Source organism: Fukomys damarensis, unplaced genomic scaffold (genome assembly GCF_012274545.1).
Source record: "Fukomys damarensis isolate Sample0158 unplaced genomic scaffold, DMR_v1.0_HiC HiC_scaffold_30, whole genome shotgun sequence".
Classification (NCBI taxonomy): Eukaryota; Metazoa; Chordata; class Mammalia; order Rodentia; family Bathyergidae; genus Fukomys; species Fukomys damarensis.
In genome coordinates this window covers 29,846,446-29,867,426 of record NW_022900942.1, presented here as the reverse complement: position 1 = coordinate 29,867,426, position 20,981 = coordinate 29,846,446, and the positions used below count along the sequence as shown (strand labels likewise).

Here is a 20,981-nt window from a genome sequence, read left to right as displayed (position 1 = left end):
ACTTAGTTATTTGTTTCATACTTTGAAAATCTACTTTCTGGCCCCAAACAATGCAGTGGATATCAGAAACAAATATTTGATCATCGTGTATCACTCAAAATTCCAAGTTAGAAAGTTATCAGTAAATTCTCCTTATTTTTGGCATTATCAGCATGAATATCATCCCTGCCACCAACCAACCGTATTCACACTTATGAACATATAAATTGTATTCCTTTTCACACATAATCTCACTCACGCTCAAAAAAACAACTTAAAATGAAGGAAGAACAGGAGTACCCCTCCCCACAGCACAGATGAACAAACTGACCAGAGTTCTAGATATTACTGAGTGCGTGCAGATCTGTGATACTCCTGTGAGATGCCAAGAAGTTCCTGTGATACTCCAAGAATGAGATCCCAACTCGGATTCACAGCCTCCACCAATAATAGAAAATACTGTAACTAGCTCAAGTACGACATTTTCAGGTAAAATTACGGAGTTTTTGTTACTTCTAACACATTCAGCGAGAATTCAGTTTCATCAGGCCCTGACAGTAAAAGACCCTGTCGATTTAACCACACAGAGCAAGAAGCAGAAAATGGCATGGTCAGTTTTTCTTTGGATCTGTTCTAATTGCCTTTGTGGACTCTCCTCTTCTAAATATACACTCATTCCATTAGACTTATTAACTATAAGTTACACAGAAAAGCCATTGGGAAAAATACAATTTGGAATCTATTCCTGCTGTTCCCAAAGTCTATAAAAGAAACCCAAGAAATCTACACATGGGAGAAAAGCGAACTCACATCTGTTGAGCACCTATGAGGACTAAACCATTACCAAGCTCATCTCCTGAATTCCTGTCACAATTATACAAAGATAGAAATGAGCCTTGGGAAAAACAGAAGACTTTGGCCCAAGATTCCACAAGAGCTGAGATTGAGGGCCAAGCCTAATTACAAAGTACATGTGTTTCACCATACCACAATGACTCTCTTGAAAAACAATTTTTAAAATTCTATACGAGAATTTCAGAAAAAGAATTCCATGCAATCAGAAAGACTAACTATATCTCTGTGTAGAAAGGGACAATTCTAAAAACTTGTACAGTGCCAGACTCTCTTAGGAAAACTAGATATCCTACTAAAATTTGAAATAAAATGGCAAAATATTACTATCACTTAAGTTATAACATGCTGTAAGAATACATAACTGTTTCTTCAATTTGTCAGACAAACTATAGTTATATCACTAAACAATTTAATCGTTTTTTACAATTTTAATCCATCAGGGATGTACTTTTTAGGAAGAGAGGAGGCAAATCAGTGTCCAGCTCAACACTAACAACAATTCCCAAAAAAGGCTGAAGCACACATCAAACATCAAGCTTATAAAGCCAAACCTTTCCCACTCTTGTGTGTCCAGTGCCCCACCCTGCATCTACCCCAAATACTGTTCTGCATGTCCTCTGATTTGTTTAGTCTATTGGCAAAATGGACTGCAGTACCAGCTTTAAAACCTAAGCAAAGTATTAACACAAATGAAACATCCTCTCCCAGATTTGGCAGAAAACCCCTAATTCAAATGTTCCAAGCCTCCCCCAAGAACAAGCAATTATAAGGTGCAGAAAGGCAATGGCTTTAAAACAACATGCTAATCCTAATATTAGTACCTTGAAAAAGGAAAACTGCCAAGATGTTGGAATAATGCCCAGTTATCCGTCTTACCTACAGCAATAAAACTGTCCTATAAATGTGAACAAGACAGTTAGGATACATTTTGGAGTTAGGTTACTGGCATTTTTTTCTACCTCACCATTCCCTAGGAGAACAAGCCTGACCTATAGAGGCAAAACACAGCAGATGGTCACCCAGCCCGCTACCACAAGCACTTAGTCAATCCAAATAATTCACACGAAAATGAAGCAAGATGTTCAATGATTTATGGCCCCAATTTCACTAGATAATTAAAGAATCCTATTCCTCAACGAAGCTACCTTTTTATTGTTGTATTCTGGATAGCAAGTTAAGGTGTCTAAAAACCATATTTTATTACTATTAACAATAAAATTACTAAGAAATTATTAATAACATGATTATTATAGCAGCTACCACTTACGCCAGGAACTCTTGTAAGTAATTTAACAAGAAATAACGTAGCCCTCATTACAATTCTCTGAAATTCCTACACCCACTGTACAAACTGCAAAACTGAAAGACAGTGACTAGAACACACAACTACGGCATGGAAAACCAATTCTCAAACGGGGAGGTGCGGGTCTGGACCATGTTCTCAGCAACTACAATAGTATGGGAGTGAGTTTAATCTAGGGACTGCTACAAAAACAGAACAGGCCGTGCATGTACATGGGAAGAGCTCCAGACTTGGGTTTGGCTGGCCTGGGTTCCAGACCTGGCCTGACCTGGACCCATTTTGAACAATGGTTTCTTCACTTGTGAATGAAGGAGGCAACTAGAAGCCAGAAAGCTTATTCTTCCAGTTTTAGACATTTCAGATTCTGAAAATAAACCCTTAAATCTCAGTCTTACTTTAAGACCAGATCACTTTTTATCACAGTTCCAGATCTAGAAATACTGATCACTAGCAGTGGAAATCAAACAGCAGTACTTCTCTCTGGTTCAATGATCCCCAGGACATGTGATTCTGTTATAAAACTGTACTTCCTCTTTTTTGCAGGGAGGATTAGGCTACTTTCTAAAAAGAATAATTTCAACAAACTGAAGGACTTGAGGCTGCTACTTCCCAATCTGATCATAGAGGCAGAGACTTTTGATTAAAATAAAATAGGGTAAAATAAAACTTTCAGAAATTCTTGGTACAGCAGCTTCCTAATTCTAAAATTGTGTTTTCTCTCTACAAAATGAAGTCAGATGTCTAGTGAAAAACACTACCTATAAGGCACACGTTAAACTGCCCGTGTGTGCACACACGTACATGCACACACACACACACATGCATGTACTTACACACACACTCCACAATAATATACCCTCAGCATTCATGCTCTCATTCAGTGCAACACAATTATTCCAATTATCTTCTTCCTTACCCAGGAGTTAACATATTTTTTTCTATGCGCATGTGCAGGTACAGAAGCAAACACCTTCACACATGTGCAGTGCTCACAAGAGTAGCCCTGAATTCCAACGCACTTGGAAATATTGTCAGACACAGGGTAAGATTCGGGATGTACTATGTGTACCAGGGGTAATCCAACAGGTGAAGTGATTAGGCTCCCGTGCTAGTTTCCCTCCACTTCCTCATTACCCTATAAATACCTAGGCTGAGCAGCCCTTCCTCATCGCCACTAAGATGGAGAAAGTGATGTGGTGATCCAGAAATGGCTGTGAGCGGGAACAACTGAGACCAGTTTGTTGTCTAAAAGTCTCACCCTTCAGAAGAAATGGAGGGGAAAAAAGATACTCTTACCAACAAAGGACTAGGGACAGTGAGAAGAGGTGGCTGGGGGACTTGGACCCCAACACACAGTATACATCCCCCAAACCTTTTTCCATCCCCCATCAATCTTCATTATCTGACATGTGCAGGCTGTACACTGATTCTGTATTTAACATGAAACTAAAATGATGTTTAGAAAAAGCTGCTGCTTTACATTGCTTTGCAACATAAACTAGGCCCACCCGACCCTTTCTTCTAAGCACACAATGTCATTCCTAAATCTTCCTGGCATGGCAATTCTACAACAATTACTCTTGAGAATGGTCTTTGAATGTCAATATTTTGCTGAATTTTTAAATGTGATTATTTCTAACAATAATTGAGAAATGACCTCATTATATTTTTCCTCTCTCTGTTTGATCATGCTAATGGCTGGAGAATACTTATTGAGCAGTTACTATGAGCCAAACACTGTTCTGTGCTTCAGAATATTGATTCATTTAATTCCCAAAGCCCAGTGAAGTAGATACCTATATTGCTCCAATTTTACAGAGAAAGTAAGTAATTGCTGCCCACGTCACAAGTGCATTAGTTAGGTGATAGAGCTGAGATTTAAAGCTATTGCCCTTTCTAGCTTGCACTAACTGTCTATTAGAAAATAGCAGAAATCTGTACCTTAAACACTGTTACTATGTCTATACCCTTTTATTCCTTGGAACACTTAATAACAAATGCAAATAACAAAACCGCAGGCGCTGCAAGTCTTTATTTCACAATCCCTATAAGAAACTTGCTTACTTTTAGAAATTACATGCTGACTTTAAAAAATCCAAACAAAATTTAAATTGTATTTTGATTAACTGTAAAACAGATTATCCAAAATAAACATTAGATCTCTCAAACATCACAGGATGGCTCCATTATGTTATTTAAACTTAATATAGTTTCAACAAGAAAATTACTTGCTTTCTCTGAGTTCAGTAAATTGCTGACCTTTGAAAAATCCACACCAAAAAAATCAGACTATTTGGAAATAAAATATATCTATGTGTATCTACATTTTATAAATACTCAAGAAACATTACGGTGTACTTCTTATGGATTTCCTGAAGCAATGTTAGGCACAAGGCAGGTTTTAAATTATAGTGCTAGGGGACTATGATACAAAAAACTTTGAAATTGTCTACATTTGTCTCTTCTCTACTAAAAGTGTAGTTACCTAAAAGCAAGGAAGCATACTAACAAAAAATATATACACAGACACACATACCACTACCACAATGACCACCAGATCCTGGTACCACAATATATATAGTTGCAGCCTTAAGGTAGCATGTAGAAAACTATACTTAAAATATTTGACATTTCTCTCATCAGCATAGTGTACAGAAAGAGATCCCAGAACTGTGAACCAATCTGAGGTTTTGGGAAAATTAAGGGTAACGGAAATGATCACCCTTATATTGAAGGCAACTCAGATGAAATCGCTAATGGCTTACTGTGGTGTCTGGACCAGGAACCCCAAATCTCAACCCCCTTTACTCTTGACAATAGGAGGTTACCTCTAAGATAACAGCACTCCTCAAACTCCTGATTCAGAAATACCTTTGGGCTCTTAAATATCCCCCAAACCTATCTCCCATAGAAATTTCATTAATACAGATATTACTGGAGGTCTGAGCCAAAAATAAAAGGGAAAGGGAGGGAGGAAATCACAGGAACTGAAACCATTAGGATTCCAACCAGGGAAATTCCTTTGATAATCAGTCCCCATCTATACCCTTAAGCAAACCTTTGAAAGACTGAAATAATAACTTTCTTTGGAATTCCTGATACAAGAAAATGGCTGGAAAACATTAAAAGCAATAATCCTAAGGAATAACCACAAGAAATGAAAGCAAAACCAAACATTTTTAACCAACAGTGGCCTTCCACTTACACATACTATTTTTCTCTTTCATGTTTGGTCTGTTAATTTTCTACTAAACCAAAGCCAAGTATCCCCTAATGTTCTATGCAGCCCACTCTATGAATAACAGTGACAGTAACCACATCTTCTGACTCAAGGTTGAGGGCACAAATTCATAACTTAAAACTCCAGATATAGCCTTGAGTCTGCCCCTTAGAACTCCTGAGTCACAGTATAGGTCCAAAGAAGACTTCCATACCACTATTTCTGTCATGAGTCTCAGACATTTTGATAGATGCAGCAAAAAAAGTTAGAGCTGAAAAAACAGTAGACAGGTTTATAGTATATGTGCTGCCGAACGAAGCAAGCACATAGACAGGTTTATAATAATCCTTATTTTCTTTCTCATTTATATGTGCACAATTTGATAAAAAATGTTTTAAACAGATCAAAGTAGTACACAAGTCCAAACTTCAAAACCACACATTTCAGTCTGGCAGGCTTTCTAATAAGCCTAAATCCAAAACGACCAGGGATCCAACTTCTATAGAAAACTTTTTAACAAAGGCTAGGATTCTGAAATACAAATTACATAAATATTTACCTCCGCTTTCCTCTTCCATCTGAATAGAAAGTAATAAATTCCCTCAATATCTGGTGATTAAAACTTTAAAATACAATTTCATGCACTTTTCAATTTGTGAACCGAGATCTCCATTTAAATGGTCTTTCTTCTAAGTAGCCTTCCTTGTTCCTCTTCTGTGTTTCATGGAAACAGACCCCCAGTTAATGATGATGGGAGATTTTCATTTATTTGTATACATCAGAAGAAGGGGAAATGATATCGCCTGTGTGTTTATGAGCTGCATTAGAAATTTGAACAATAGCAGACCTTTACTGAAACAAAAATAAAATATGAGTCAACAAGATCTTTGCCAAACAGAGGTCTCAGGACAGCCTTGTTCAGCCTTCTGGGAATCCCACTCCAATAAGCACAATAAAAGCAGGACGTGCCTCATTTCCTTTAACCGCTCAACATGCCTCTCTTGGAGATGTTTGTAAATTTCCTTCCTCTACGCATCAAGCTGGCAAACTGTCGTCATTTCTTTGGGGTAATAATATCCTGTTGATGTCTGGGTAGATTTGTTTTGAATGTTTCTTCCACATAACTCATATACTTTTAATATTATTTTTTACCACATGCAGTAAATAATTTTTTTAACATATAAAGATCTCAGTTCAGCAATGTATGACTGGAGGCAAGGGAGGGCAGGACATTTTAATAAAATGCTAGTTTTATTTTTGGGTTGACAGCTCAGATTTAGGTAATAGAGGAGCTTCAGTAGTGAAAAGCATTCTCTGCTTTTTAAGAGGCTAAAAATATTTACCTAGACTACTTCAACAATATAAAACGTTTTCATTCATTCCCTAATGCTGGAGTTTGGAAATTTCATCTGACAAAAGTGCAATCTCAGCATTAAAAACTGACTCGTGATAATGACAACTTTTACTTCACTAGATAAACAAATTACACCACATGCTTTGATCTCCAAGTTCATCCCAGTAGTTCAACATACCATATACTCAGCCAAATACAGTAACTAATTGAGACTTTTTATCTAAATAAATTACTTTTCTTAAAGACAATTTGAAAATGAGACTGTTCTTCATAGACAAATAATTTTTAACTAATTCCTGACAGACTCATTTCTAAAGAAAGTTTGATGTTATAAAGAGACAAAACCATAACAGTGACAATTTTGAATATAATATGGAAAAGGTAATATAAAAACCAACTCTCAACTAAAGTACCTTGCATTTGAGCAGACATTCTGGCTCCAAAGACACCAAGAACTGATTTGTGAGCCGGGTGTGGTGGCACACGCCTGTAATCCCAGCACTCGGGAGGCTGAGGCAGTAGGATCGCTATGAGTTCGAGACCAGCCTGGGCTACAAAGTTCTAGGTCAGTCTCAACTACACAGTGAGACCCTGACTCAAAAAACAAAACAAAACAAAACAGAACTGATTTGTGAAATACTTAAAATAATTAATCATTGCTGCAAACCACAAGATCTGGAGCTAAATTTATTGGCATGCACCATTCACTGCAATTCCAGATAACAACTTATTTAACACAGGAAATAAGAATTATGAACATGAAAATGTTCAATGTCATTCATTAATAATCCAGAAAATACCAAGTTTTAAAAGAACACAGTCAGATACTTTTTTTTTTTTTTTTTTTTTTGTTTTTTTGACAGGGGTCTCCATGGAAGTATGGTCACTTTGACCATATTGGTTCTGCCTATTCAGGAACAGGGGACATCTTTCTATTTTCTGATGTCCTCTTTGATCTTTTATTTCAGGGTACTGTAGTTTTCACTGGTGAGGTCTTTCACTTCCAACTTTTTTTTTTTTTTTTAAGACAGGGTCTCACTATGTAGTTGAGACTGACCTGGAACTCACTATGTAGCCCAGGCTGGTCTGGAACTCCCAGCGATCCTCCTGCCTCAGCCTCCCGAATGCTGGGATTACAGGCGTGCACCACCACACCCAGCAGTCAGATCCTTGCACCTGCAAGGCAGGCCACTAACTGCTGAGCTAAATCCCCAGCCCTTAGATACTATTTTTGACTACCAAGTTAATAAAATAATAATTCAAATTGGCACAGTCTTTCTGGATAGCAAATTGGTAAATTATGCCAAAAGCCTTATACCTAATAAACCCCTAGTATACCTAATACCCTAATAACACCCTAATAATATCCTTGCCAGTGCTAACACACTGCTATGTACAAAGGACGTTGAAGGCAGAGGTTAACAATAAGGAACTATTCAAACAAATTAAGGAAGATCTGTATGATGGACACTATGCTCTCTTTAAAGACCAGGATTTCAAAAACATTCAGGGCCATCAGAAAATGCTCATGATAAACTGTTAAGCTAAAAAGCAATATACATATTTCATATCAAGTTTTTACAAAGATTAGACTGCAAAATCATCAAAATAATAACAATGGCTACTTCCACAAGGAAGACTGTTATATTTTAAGCCGAAAAAAGAAATAAAGGTATATATTTTCCTCTAATTTTAAGGATCTTGTAATGTATTAATAAAAATTATAGAGTTCCTGATTTCAAGGATCTCAATCTATTATTAGAAATTAATTAAAATCAAGAAGTTAGGGAATGGGTGGGTGTACAGATCTTTCAATGGCAAAATAGGGAGCATGTTTTCAAAATTGCTTGAATCTGTTTTCAGGACTGCAGTCCTGATTAGCCCCAAAGAAATATAACTGTCTTGTTCTTAAGGGGGGTGGTGTGACATTATGTTGGTAACTATACAGCTGTGTAACACCTACATGGGGATATTTACCTTGAACATGCTTGGAATGTTTTTAAAAAATAAAAAGAAAATTAAAAATCAAAAAATATTTTGTCATAAGATTTAGACAAATAAATATTATATAGATATTCAGGGATAAGAGAAATACCTGGAAGAGGTATGGTACACCTCTGAGGGAATAAACGAGTAAGATTTCAACAGGTAAATTCAGTGCTGGACGGCAACAGTGAGTGGGTAACAAACTGAAGGAAGCCAAATGCTGCTTCCAACATGAGATGAAATCCCACGACAGAATATAAAAGGCCACCTATCACTTTAAAGATTTCAATTAGGCAGAGACCTCTCTGAACTACTTGGCTCTGGGAGTGCCATCTGGCCAGACTAATAAAGGTCTGTTCCCTTTAAAACGTGTCCGGTGTGTTCCTTCCTGGGTGAATCACCAGGGACTTAGCTCAGTGGTTCTGCCGCCTGCCTTGCAAGCACAAGGACCCAAGTTCGATCCCCAGTACCCCCCCAAAAAAAACAAACGAACAAAAGAAATGCAACTCAGGCAGCAATTCCCCTAAAGAGTAAGCATTTTGCCTATGAAAATCTTCACCTGGTGAGAAGAATATGAAATATCATGGACTATTACAGACTCCTGACCCCACCCCTCACCCCTGAAGTATAACTGTTCTTTTACTGCAGGGCGCTTCCTGGTAATTCCCTTGGACTCATTACTCTCCCTGGACAAAACCTCTGTGAGACTTAGACATGACAGAGTGAAAGACAAACAGCTCAGTTTTAAAATACTATACTCATTCCTGAACCTTCCTAGTTCTCAGGAATTTTTTTTTCTTAAACATCAATAGCACCTCTCCATATAAGTGACTAATTTTGGAACACTTCCCACACCGCAGTGATTGAGTGAATGAGTCAATACATACATTACACCAAATAGTGGAGATATAGTGTTCCTAACCGATATTATTTTTCAATTTTTTTAATTGATTTTTATAATCTTTCCATAAATATCTAACTGCTCTCAAAGCTATGGTGTAGACCACAAATGCATCCTTCATTTCTTTAAGAATTTCCATTACCTCTAACTATATACAGTATTTGGAAAATGCAATAAAGTTTAATAGCTACAAGATTATTTCACTTTCTCCTATTTGAATTAATATTTCAGAAGACAAATAATATATTTAAAAAATTTTAAACACACCCATAACAAGAGATAATTCTCTATGCTATCTTTCCCTATTGAAAAATTCCTAAAATCTTTTCCTCCTCTTTGTAATATATAAAGATGTAAAAGTATGAGGCTAGACAGCTAGCACTACTGATAGCACCAGTTAATGCTAATTGAGTTAGCATAAACATTCCCTATCTAAAACCAAACTACAATCTACATAGATAAATTAAGATCTATGTTTTAGATTTGCTTTGCATGTAAATTCTTTCACATTAGATAAGCTTTTGGTATGCATTCCTCTTCTAAAAGATAAAGTGTCATTCTTCAAACACCAAGTTTCTCTCCTATCTTCCATCTCTACTGTATCTTTTCCCCTTTGCTAATGCTGTCTGACTAGTACCAATTTCAAGAATCCTGACATTCTTCAAAAACTACTTCAAAAACTGTATTCATGGCATCTTGTGCCGACAGTGCAACAGGAGCATTATGGCACCAAGCTAAATGGTCTCATATTTACACCCTAAGAAACTCCATTAGCGAACATGTGTTTGTAAGCACACATGCAACCCAAGTAGAACAATCACAGTAACCACAGCTCTGGTCCGTAACTGACTGAGGAGAAGATCTGAAAACTATCCTAGTAAAATGAGGAAGTGGTGACAACTAATCCAAACAATCATTAAACATAAATCTTTTAAAGAAATACACGGTTGCTAATACAACACTGAAAACTGTTGTTTAAAGGTGCACTACGATCAAAGCCTCTCTGGGGGTACACTCAGCCCCAGAGAGGCCTAGACCTGAATTTTTTTGCAGAAATTTTTTTCTAAATAAAAAAGAGCAAATGAACAGAAGAAAAACCCATAATTAAGTAAAAGAGATACATGTAAAAGCAACTGATGCATATATTAATTACCACTGTATTTCTAATATCTATTCATTGATATAATTTTATATAGTTTATATATTATCTCATCTATAGATACTATACATGGAATATATGGCATGTGTCAGGCATAATGTTAATCAATTAATAAACATGCTCATTTGATCCTGTTCCATCCCATAAAGATCTATATATTTTTTTTTTTCTTTTTGGTACCGGAGCTCAAACTCGGGTCCTTGTGCTTGCAAGGCAGGTGGCAGCACCACTGAGCTAAATCCCTGGCCCTATAAATATTACTTTAAAGATGAAAAAAATTTCAGCAAGATTAAGAAATCTCTCTAAATTCAGAAGCAAGTCCATGAAGGTCAAGTCCATAAAAAGAGTTTTCTATTATTTGACCTAGTCTAACCAACGCTTAACGGAAGGAAAGGCCCTCACTAAGCTGAGCATGGTCAGACTCTTTCATCTAACATGTGTTGAGCATTTACTCTGTTCTAAACTGAGCCAAGCATAGGGACATGGCTAGGATACAAGCACTAAGGACAAGATCCTAACCTCTCAAAGAACTGCAGTTTAATCAAGAGACTAAGTATCTCTGCAGTTATGATCTAACATATGCCCGGGGCAGGAAGAGGATACATTAAAGGGACAATCAAGTTAAGTCTCCAGAGTTAAAGAGATTCTCCCCAAAAGAGATACACTTTAGAAGAGTTTTAGAAAACTGTAGGAATTCTGAAAGAAGAATGTGGTCAAAGCCCAATGCTTTAAAAATGTCATGGAGAGGAAAGGCCCAAGCCAATACGACATGTCCGTGTGACTTTAACGTGGAGCTCTGTGGAGTGCTGTGGGAAGAATACAGATCACAGCACATCTTATCACACAGAATGTGGTGTGAGCAAGTGTGGCTATGCAAAGGAAAGAACTAATTGAGGCGGTAAATTAGTTTCAAAATCTGGGGTGTGTATGCATTTGCTGAAATCCATCTTGAAATTTTAAAATCCATCTTTAATTCCAAGACGGGAGAGACATACTGCAATGCTGAAGAGCCAATGGAGAAGGAACTGGTGACTCAGGAAGCAGGGGAAAAAAAAGACGAGGGAAACATATCCTCAGAAATAAGTGGATGGAGAAAGAGATCATGAGTAGCAAACCAGACATGATGAAAAACTCAAGGTGGAGCTTTTTTTTTTTGTAGTATAGGACTTAATGCAGGTCTTTGCACAGAGATATATCTCCAGTCTGCTTTTGCTTTTTATGTTGAAACAGAGTCTTGCCAGGTTTCCCAGGCTGGTCTGGAACTTGGGATCCTCCTGCCTCTGCCTCCCAGAGTACTATGATTACAGAGGTGCCCCTCCACACCCAGTTTTCAAGGAGACTTTGAAAGAAGTTTCCATAGAATAGTGATAATGTTTGTGGTGGTGGTAATGTGTTAGTAAGACAACTCGCAAAGGGGTATGTAAGAGCTGTAATTTGGTGATGAGTTTGAAGGACAGGACTATAGATGGCAAAGACCACTGGATATGAGGTTAGGACATGATTTCTTTATCTCCTAGTTTTGTTACCATGAATAAGTCATGTGATCTCAACTTTAGAGTCTTTATTCAATTGAGCTAAGTAATAATGCCCACTGTCTGAATACACAGAAATTGGTTCATGAAATGCTTTTAGTTCAGTTTATCTAAAGCTAAAATAATCCACTGTCATTGTTTCGAAGGTTTGTAACACAAGTGAAGGGAAAGATTAAGCATCCCATTGGCTGAACCCAACTAGAAGACTGAGGGAAAGGAAGTTGGATTACACAACTCGGAAATGTTAGCCTCTTGGAAAACAAGAAGTAGATCGATCCAGAGTGCAACGTGGGGAAAAAGAAAGCAGTATAAGAAGAAACAAGCCTTCAACAGTGTGGTCAGAGAATTCCTTGATGACAGAACACTGAGCAAAGGCTTCAGAGCGATGAGGGGCCCCTATGGAGAAACTCACTAGGGAATGTTCCAGGAGAGGAGGTGACAAAGGCAAAGACCCTGGGTGAAGAGCTCGCAGAGCTTGCTGAAGGAGCACCAAGAAGACAGGCACAGAGACTGGGTGGGAAAGTAATCAGCCCTACCACCGAGGAAACTGAGATGCCACATGCCATTATCATTCCTTTGTCTTTGGATAAAATGGGAAGTTGCTGAAGTGTTGAGTTGAAGAGGGATAATGTCTGACTTAACATTTCAAGGGTTACTACTCTGTTAAAAAACAGACTGATGGCTGTCAAAGGCTAAAGCAGGCAGTAGTTAGAAGACTATTATCAAATACCTCAAAACACTAACAGAAGTTCATGAAGTTTCAAGGGTTGAACCTTTGAAAAATATAACCTGTCACAGGCTATGATGAAACCTAATGAATCACATCTCTCTTTACCCATTTTCCTATGGAGTCTTCTGCTGCTTTGATATGGACAAAGCCATTGGACCTGCTTTGTCAAATGGAACATCATCAAGTATGGTGTAAGCAGAGTAAACTAACCAGATTGCACTTCGGCTGCTGCTTACTCTGCTGCCATGATACAAAGGACTCCAGGCCAGCCTCTGGAGGGTGAAACCAGATGACACAGAAATGAGCCAATGGCTTGAAGGTTCCCTAGACAAACCTGCCCCTTCCACCCATCTGCTATGCAACTGCACCTGCTAGAGGAAGCAGCCTCCAGCGAGATTAGCAGAGACCTTCCACCTGAACCTGGTCCAAACTGCTGAGCTACAAACAGAAGTGTGAGCAAATTAAATAGTCACTGTCTTACAGCACTAAGTTTTGGAAGAGTTCTCTATGTAGCAATAAGTAGCTGATATAAGCAAAGAAAACTGATGACTGGAAGCATTACATGAAAGAAACTGGAGTCCTGGATAATCCCCTGGAATTAAGTCTGAGACACCAAAAAATGAAAATGTCTTCAAATGAGATGAGAAGGCTGAGGGCTGCAGCAACTTAGGGGTCAAATGAAAAGATTTATGAATTCCCTCAGCACAAAAAAGGCCACATAGACTTCCGAGTAAGTGAAGGCAGTAAAGCAATGGAGATTCCTCACATATGAACTTCAGCTCTAATCAAGAAAATATGCAACTCAAAGCCCTGGCTGCATACTGCTTTCTCAAGTCCTCTTTCATGGGACCCAGATTTTGAAGTTTTCTGTGGTCAGTTCAACTGAAAATAACAAAGACTAAAATGAATGGTCATTTGTGTAGGTTTTCCTATGCCCATTATCCTCCAAATAAAACTTCACGCAGCACCTCCGCAGTCCAACACCCACCACAGGTGATCACATGTGCTAATGGCCTACAGTAAGTACTTGCCGATATAGTATGAATGCCTGCTTCAAGACTGAGATCTTGAAAATGACCACACTCTTTAGATGTTAAATCTCAAGAGACTTTCAGAAAGAATAGAGTTGATTTTCCTTACATTCCCAGTAAAAGAACGATCTGTTCTCTGTTGTACAAAATGTTTGGGTGTTTATAGCAAAAACCAATTCATTAGGTATAGCTAACTATAGCAAATATAGCTCCATGAAACTTTATAAAATTTCACAGAAAAAAATTTCAAAGACTGTTGCAAGCAGTTGGCAAACTCTACCAAGAGCTATAAAAACTCCATATTGTAGAATATAAACAAAAAGAAAAAAAGCTTAATTTGTGCAAAGATATGGAAATAACCAAAATTATCAACAATGTAGGAAAGACTTAAATGATAGTGAGTCAAACAATGTAATCCTAAGTAGTCACTGACATTTTCAAAATGTGAAACTATAGGAAAAGATGCTGTTTTATATTTGAAAAAAAAAGGTAAGGAAATGAACACAAAAAGCATGTAAGATCTGCCTAGAATTATGCAATAATTATATATATAGTGAGAGAGACAGAGAGAGATAGATGGAGAGATGGAAAGACAGAAAGAAACAGTGAGAAACACTGAGAGTGAGAAACAGTGAGAATGGGGCTTGAACCAAGGGACTTTGCATTGAGCTACATCCCCAGCCCTTGTGAGTGTGTGTGTGTGAGTGTGTGTGTGTGTATTTTGACATGATTCTTGCTAAGTTACTAAGTTGCTCAGGCTGGACCAGAACTTGCTATCTTTCTACCTCCAACCCCCAGAGTGCTGAAATTTCAGATGTGTGCCACCTTACTCAGCTTTTAACTCCTTTTAAATATCCAGTAGAAATATTTTTGATTGTCAGTTAAAATTAAGTAAAGCAAGACATGAATAATTTAGGAAAGTAACAATTCTGTGTATATGGAGGAACAGTGACCAAAACAAATGGAATATGATAATATAAACAATGTTTCATAGTCTTTGGAGGACTTCCTGATGCAAATCTAGGAAAATAAAATTAGATGACAATAAAGTAATGAGACAGAGACCTCATTTGTGAATTTGTTCGTGTTTTCTCACAATTATTCAAAATTTTAACAAACAGAAGTGACACCATCTTTAAAATGAACTTAGTTCCCTGTATTATCACACATTCACACTTATCAAAGTATGCCATACACAAAAAGTCAGCCTGAACTCACTACATTATTATTTGAATGTCACATGAGTGTTCTTGAATAATCTTCAACATAGTGGGTGGGAAGGTAGCAGAGATAACTCAGGAGAGCAAGAAAGGAAATTACATTGGGAACACAACAGCCATCTGAGTCTCCCAACAGTCTCTTCAGTCTTGAAAAATAAAGGTGTTTTGTTTAGCATCTGTACTCGAGTAATATTTGGCCATTCTTTTAAGATCATGATACACAGTATATTAAAAAAGGGGGAAAAAAAGAAAAATTAAGATGTACTCTAACACTGAGAAGCTAGTATATCAACTGTCTCAATTACTTCAACTTTAAAATAGATTGGATTTGAAACTGTCTCAGAGAAAAATCATGATTTCACCTTTAAAATACCTTTACAAATTCCTGGAATAGAGCACTGATTAGCTGCTATACCAGAGTCACTACTGTACATATTTCCCTTACATGCTGAGCTGAGACACTTGAGGATATTGCATTCTTCGCAAACTCTCCTGCTCAGAGTGTGCATGCAGATCCTCACTGTTTCTACCTCAGTTAAATAGCAGTGATCTCCACTGATGTCATAAGGAACCTGAGAAAACCCAGGGAAATGGGTTTTCTACAAAGGCAAGCTATTAAGAATATTCTATAGAAAATACAGAGTATGAACTGTGGCTCTTGAAGGATTCTGAAAAGTAAGGGCTTAATTTCTTCCTCTACACTCTCTCAGGAACCGACAATTCACTTTGGATTTAAGAATTTTCTTTGATCCCTCCACTTTGACAACCCCTGAACACAGCTCTCCAAACTACACAAACACACATGCACGCACACACAATGTCATGACTGAATAATTCAAATCTATTAAGCCACCTAAAGTGATTTTTATTTCCACCAAAGAATAATAATTTTCCTAGAGATTTTCCATTCAATATAAGGATAATGATAACATAGGAATATCTCTGGGGATCATTTTACAGTCAAACTTTGACCTTTAGAAGAACAAATCATTAGCAGCATCTAATCATTCCAGCATTGATAAAGCGCTGTAAGATAAAGCTTCCCTAAGAACACACTGAGTCACTTAAATAAAAAGCAATATGTTTCACTTCTTCAGCTATATAAATATAGATATGTATATATAAAAACAAGCATCATCCCACATCCACATATATATGGCATGTGCACATGAGGATCGATGATGTTTATAGATGTCTATATGTATTTATATAGAGATATACATAGGCTCCCAAGCAAAATGTTCGTTGCTTTTAAATTCTCTGATTTTTGTTGGTAACAGTTATTTCTCGTTAACCACATAGTAAATATGAGACTATCACATTATGTAAACCATGCAAAGCTGATTGAGTTACATTTCTTTTCCTGAAAAACATATTCTGTGGATTTATAAATGAAAATACAACTTTTATACGGGAATGCACAGCTTCAGTTGCAAGCAAAAAACTGGTTAAAGAAAATGGGATCACATAGAAAGAACAAGGGGCAGGTGAAGCAGAGCATCAAGGGAGAGCCTGCCTTCATTAGGCACGAATCATAACATAATTTTCTGATATCGCTCCAGAGTTTTATTCCCATTACTAGTTAACCACAAAATTTATGTATAAAGATTTTACTTTGAAATCATCCTACTCCTTTACCTACTACAGGTTTGTGACATTTCTTCATTCTGACTGTTATTTTCTTGACAGTTTAGAGCCTAATTGTCCTGTTTGTGAAACAGCAGAGCCTTGGCATCTTTTCTCAAATTTATTTGACTTCTGCACTATGTCTTACTGACAAGGAAGAAGATCAGAAAAATGGTGACAAGCCTATCAATCAGCATTGCTTCTTAGGAGGAATTCTGGAATCAAGCTTATTTGGAGAGGTTGAAACAGCTGGTTAACAATTTTCCCCATGAAACAAAAATAAATGGAATTATCATTTCCTAACAATAGATTGTAACGTCATGCAAAAAATTATGACAAATAAGATTCAAGTAGGAGAGGGAGTATTTTTAGTATGGAAATAACCTTCTCGAAACAGCAGTAATAAAAAAAAATGAATTTAACTCATTACCTTAAAAGCATGTTATATAAATGTTATCTTTTAGCTTTTAGTAAAAAATAATACTTTGATCTACATTTTATGCTTTGCAATGACCTTATATGTAGATGTCAATAATTCTCTTTACTGCTTTGCAATACCACAAGCAAATTGTACACATTAAATCAAATTTCACAATGTATAACCTCCTTTTTCCCAAGTGTCTCCTCCCTACCTTATCTTCCCAAGAAAGCCCAGCAGAACTGTCGACTTACTCTCATGTCTACTTTATTTCTCCAGCTTCCACACTGTGAGTTGACAGATGAAGGCCATGTACCTTTTGCTAGGCCATCTACCAATGCCCTAAAAAGATGTAGGTTATTTTAATAACCCCTTTACCCTTGAAAAAGTACGACATACATAGCACTCATGAGATGAAATTAGGTTTAAAATAATAAACATCTGACAGAAAATTTTCTTAACACATGAAGCATCAGGGATTATCATCTTTATAAGTCTGATTTTAAAAAGAATTTTCTAGAAAGCTAACTACTGGCAGACTGCTGCCCTCCTGAGCCACACGGCTTAGACAATCCACATCCACAGTTCTCTGGCTTTACATTTGGAGGAAAGCACTCTGAGCAATCAAGTGGGCACATTTCCCATCTCCAGGACTGGGGAAACAAAAGAACATCGTTGGGATTTTAGATCCTAAAAGCTTAGAGACGTGCAAAGAAACACCTGCAGGCTCATGATAGGATTTCTAACCAGGCTGATTCTAGGAATGTGGGAGGAAACTGAAATTGAAAAACTGAGCCTACCAGTGTGACAATGACAAGAACAGGAAGTGTAGTACAAGTCTCTTCTTCCTCCTCTATCCTGCCACACTTCCTCTAGCACCTCCTATTGGCAGAGGTTTGCAAGGAGGCTAGCATGAATACAGTACTCTAAAATAAACAGCACGCCCAGGTGTCACAGAGAATATAGAAGTGCAGGCTTGGAGCTTGCTAAAAACTTATTAAAAACTGCTATGAGAAAAAAAAATCTACACATCAAAAAGTAGGAGAGGGGCTGGGGATTTGACTCAGTGCTTCCGGTGCCTGCCTTGAAAGCACAAGAAATGGAGTTCGATCCCGAGTACAAAAAAAAAAATAAAGCAGGAGTATATACTCATGATTCAGAAAGAAACCAGACTTTTAAAGCCATTTTCACACTACAAATAAAAAAACAATGTAAATAGATTCTAGAATACATGACATTTGACAAACGTAAAAAAATATGCAATTGAGGCCAAGATGCAAGATTTAGAAGAGATATGAAGATACATGGATTTAACAGGAAATATAAGAGAATTTTAAAATGCATTAAGAAAATTCAAATTTGCATAACATCATAGGGAACAAGTCAGTAATACAAAAGTTCTCTAAAAATACAGACATAAGAGAGAATATTGAAATTAAAGATGAAAATATACCATAAATACAGCTATTGTGAATCATTTATGGATAAGAAATAACTTATTATTTTGTGGAATCGTTCAACACATCCTTCTAGATCCAAAAGGCATATGATTAAGTACAAATTTAAGAAACTAAACAGCAAATTAAAATGTATACTAGAGAGGGCCTGGGATTTACCTCAGTGGCACCAAGCCTGCCTCGCAAGTACAACGTCCTGAGTTCGAGCCCCAGTACAAGGAAAAAAAAAGTGTATTAGAGAAGTTTCATTTCCAAATATTTCAATTATGGAATAAACATCATTTCAACTATCACTGGAAAATTCCCAAAATATCAGCTAGTAAGACACAAGAGTATGAGAAGTTTAAGGACACAAAAACTGTATTTTTATTGGGGCAGACTATTAAGAAAAGTAGAAATACTTATGAAAATTTTTAAAAGGAAAGTCAATAATCTCATGAAAATATAAATGAGAATGCAAGTTAGCTATTGTAAAAAGAAGGGAAAAAGTCACTAAAACTAACTTTTCAAAAACTATTAATAGGGCTGAGGATTTAGCTCAGTGGTTCTGCCACCTGCCTCGCAAGCACAAGGACCCAAGTTCAATCCCCAGTACCAAAAAAATAAATAAATAAAATAAACTAATAACAGTCAGAGTATTACATATCAGCAAAATTCATGGGATATAGCCAAGTTTATAATCTGACACAAATTCATAATCTGAAAAATACAAAGGGAAAGAATTTACTAAACAACAGTCAAGGAGAATGATCTCTATAAACAGAGCCAAGAAGAAATAATATTTTTTGAATTTATGAATTAGGAAACAGAAACTGTAAGACCAAAAAAGGCAACTCTAAAATACTTGTATCTGACAGATCTTAAAAATTTTTTAATGCAAATATAAAAGTATGAAATAGAAATATCATGTGACCAGTTCAATAATAAAAAACTTCCTAAATATCTCAAATTGTGTCTGTACACATAGTCTATCCAGCAATACAATCAACTTTTACAATGATTAACTACCAAGACAATTTGTTTTCATCTTTTTAGTTTTTAAAGTTTGTAAAATGTTTTATAATACATGCATCTCCTTTTACAAATTTTTATTTTTGAAAAATAGCCTGAGGGGAAAGCATTTTTCTATGACAGCCATGCCAAACAAAAACACAAAAGTTTAGTTCACAGAAATTTAAAATGACAAATGCCATCAATAAAATTCTTTTTATGAAGCTATCTGAAAATTTACAATATCCACTGAAAATGTGAAAGACTTCAAATCAACCTTTTCAACATCAAGATTTGATAATTTTTAATGTTTACATAGAAATGGTCAGGCATGTCATTTTACTGCCTGTGCAGTGTGAAGAGACATGAGGTTCTATGATACCAATTCAAGACACACAAGAAATATTAGCTCACTTTGTAAAATACAGTAGATAGATCAAAGATCTCTACTAGATCATACCTGATCTGTCAAGAATGTTCTTTTGCAGATTCAGAGTTCTATATATGAATGTATTAATAACCACCTTACTAATCAAATCTTACATTTGCATTTTCTTCAAGATGTTTTCATATACATTTTAATTCCATTTTTCACAAAAGAATGCATTAGAGAAGTGGAATAGCGTTCTTTGAAAATTATGCTTACAAATTTTCAAAAGAAACTAAAGATGTCTTGCTAATCATTTGTGGAAATTCTCCCATCTCTTCTTCAAATGAGCTTTCTGTGCTGAAGATGACTTATTGATTTGAGTAGATTTGATAAATCTGCATAAAAATACAAAGGCAGCCCCTTCACCATTACAAAATGAAAACCTGTGGGTGAAGAATGATCCTAAGAGGCATGCAAAGCACCCCCTAGGCTAGATCTGGCTCTCAGCTGGGTTTCACAGACCCAGCACTACCGTGGTGGTCACTCAGTAACTACAGGCCAGAGCATAATTTCCCATCTGGTGTTCTGCTCCCAGTTTCCCATTCAAGGACTAGTCTCTAAAAGTTTAAGAATAAAAAGTAGCCAAAGAATTGCGAACAATGGTCAATTATCTAATTAGCATTTCAAAAGACAGTGATAAAAAGGAATAATACTCTGAGGCCCAAAACTCAAATGAACAGCTGTGTGTGACAAGATCAGTTAATTAAGCTTCTGAAGTTTTCAAGCCCATCTCTTCTCCCCTTTCTCAATCCCTTCTTTCTCTTTCTTATTCTAGGTCTTCCTCCTTCTC

General features: G+C 36.7%; 1 protein-coding gene across 8 annotated transcripts in view; it reads right to left on the bottom strand.

Moving 5' to 3' along the window:
* Tcf4 (transcription factor 4) overlaps positions 1-20,981 on the bottom strand; it is a 343,664-nt gene that overhangs the window by 268,336 nt on the left and 54,347 nt on the right. Inside the window, exon 1 of one of the 8 annotated variants that reach the window (XM_019205632.2) lies at positions 5,917-6,043. The exons of the other annotated variants lie outside the window; for them this stretch is intronic. Within the exon in view, the coding sequence (XP_019061177.2) occupies positions 5,917-5,935 (19 nt within the window). The 5' untranslated portion in view covers positions 5,936-6,043. Of the gene's footprint in view, positions 1-5,916; positions 6,044-20,981 lie in introns of those variants that run through there. 8 annotated transcript variants of the gene reach the window in all.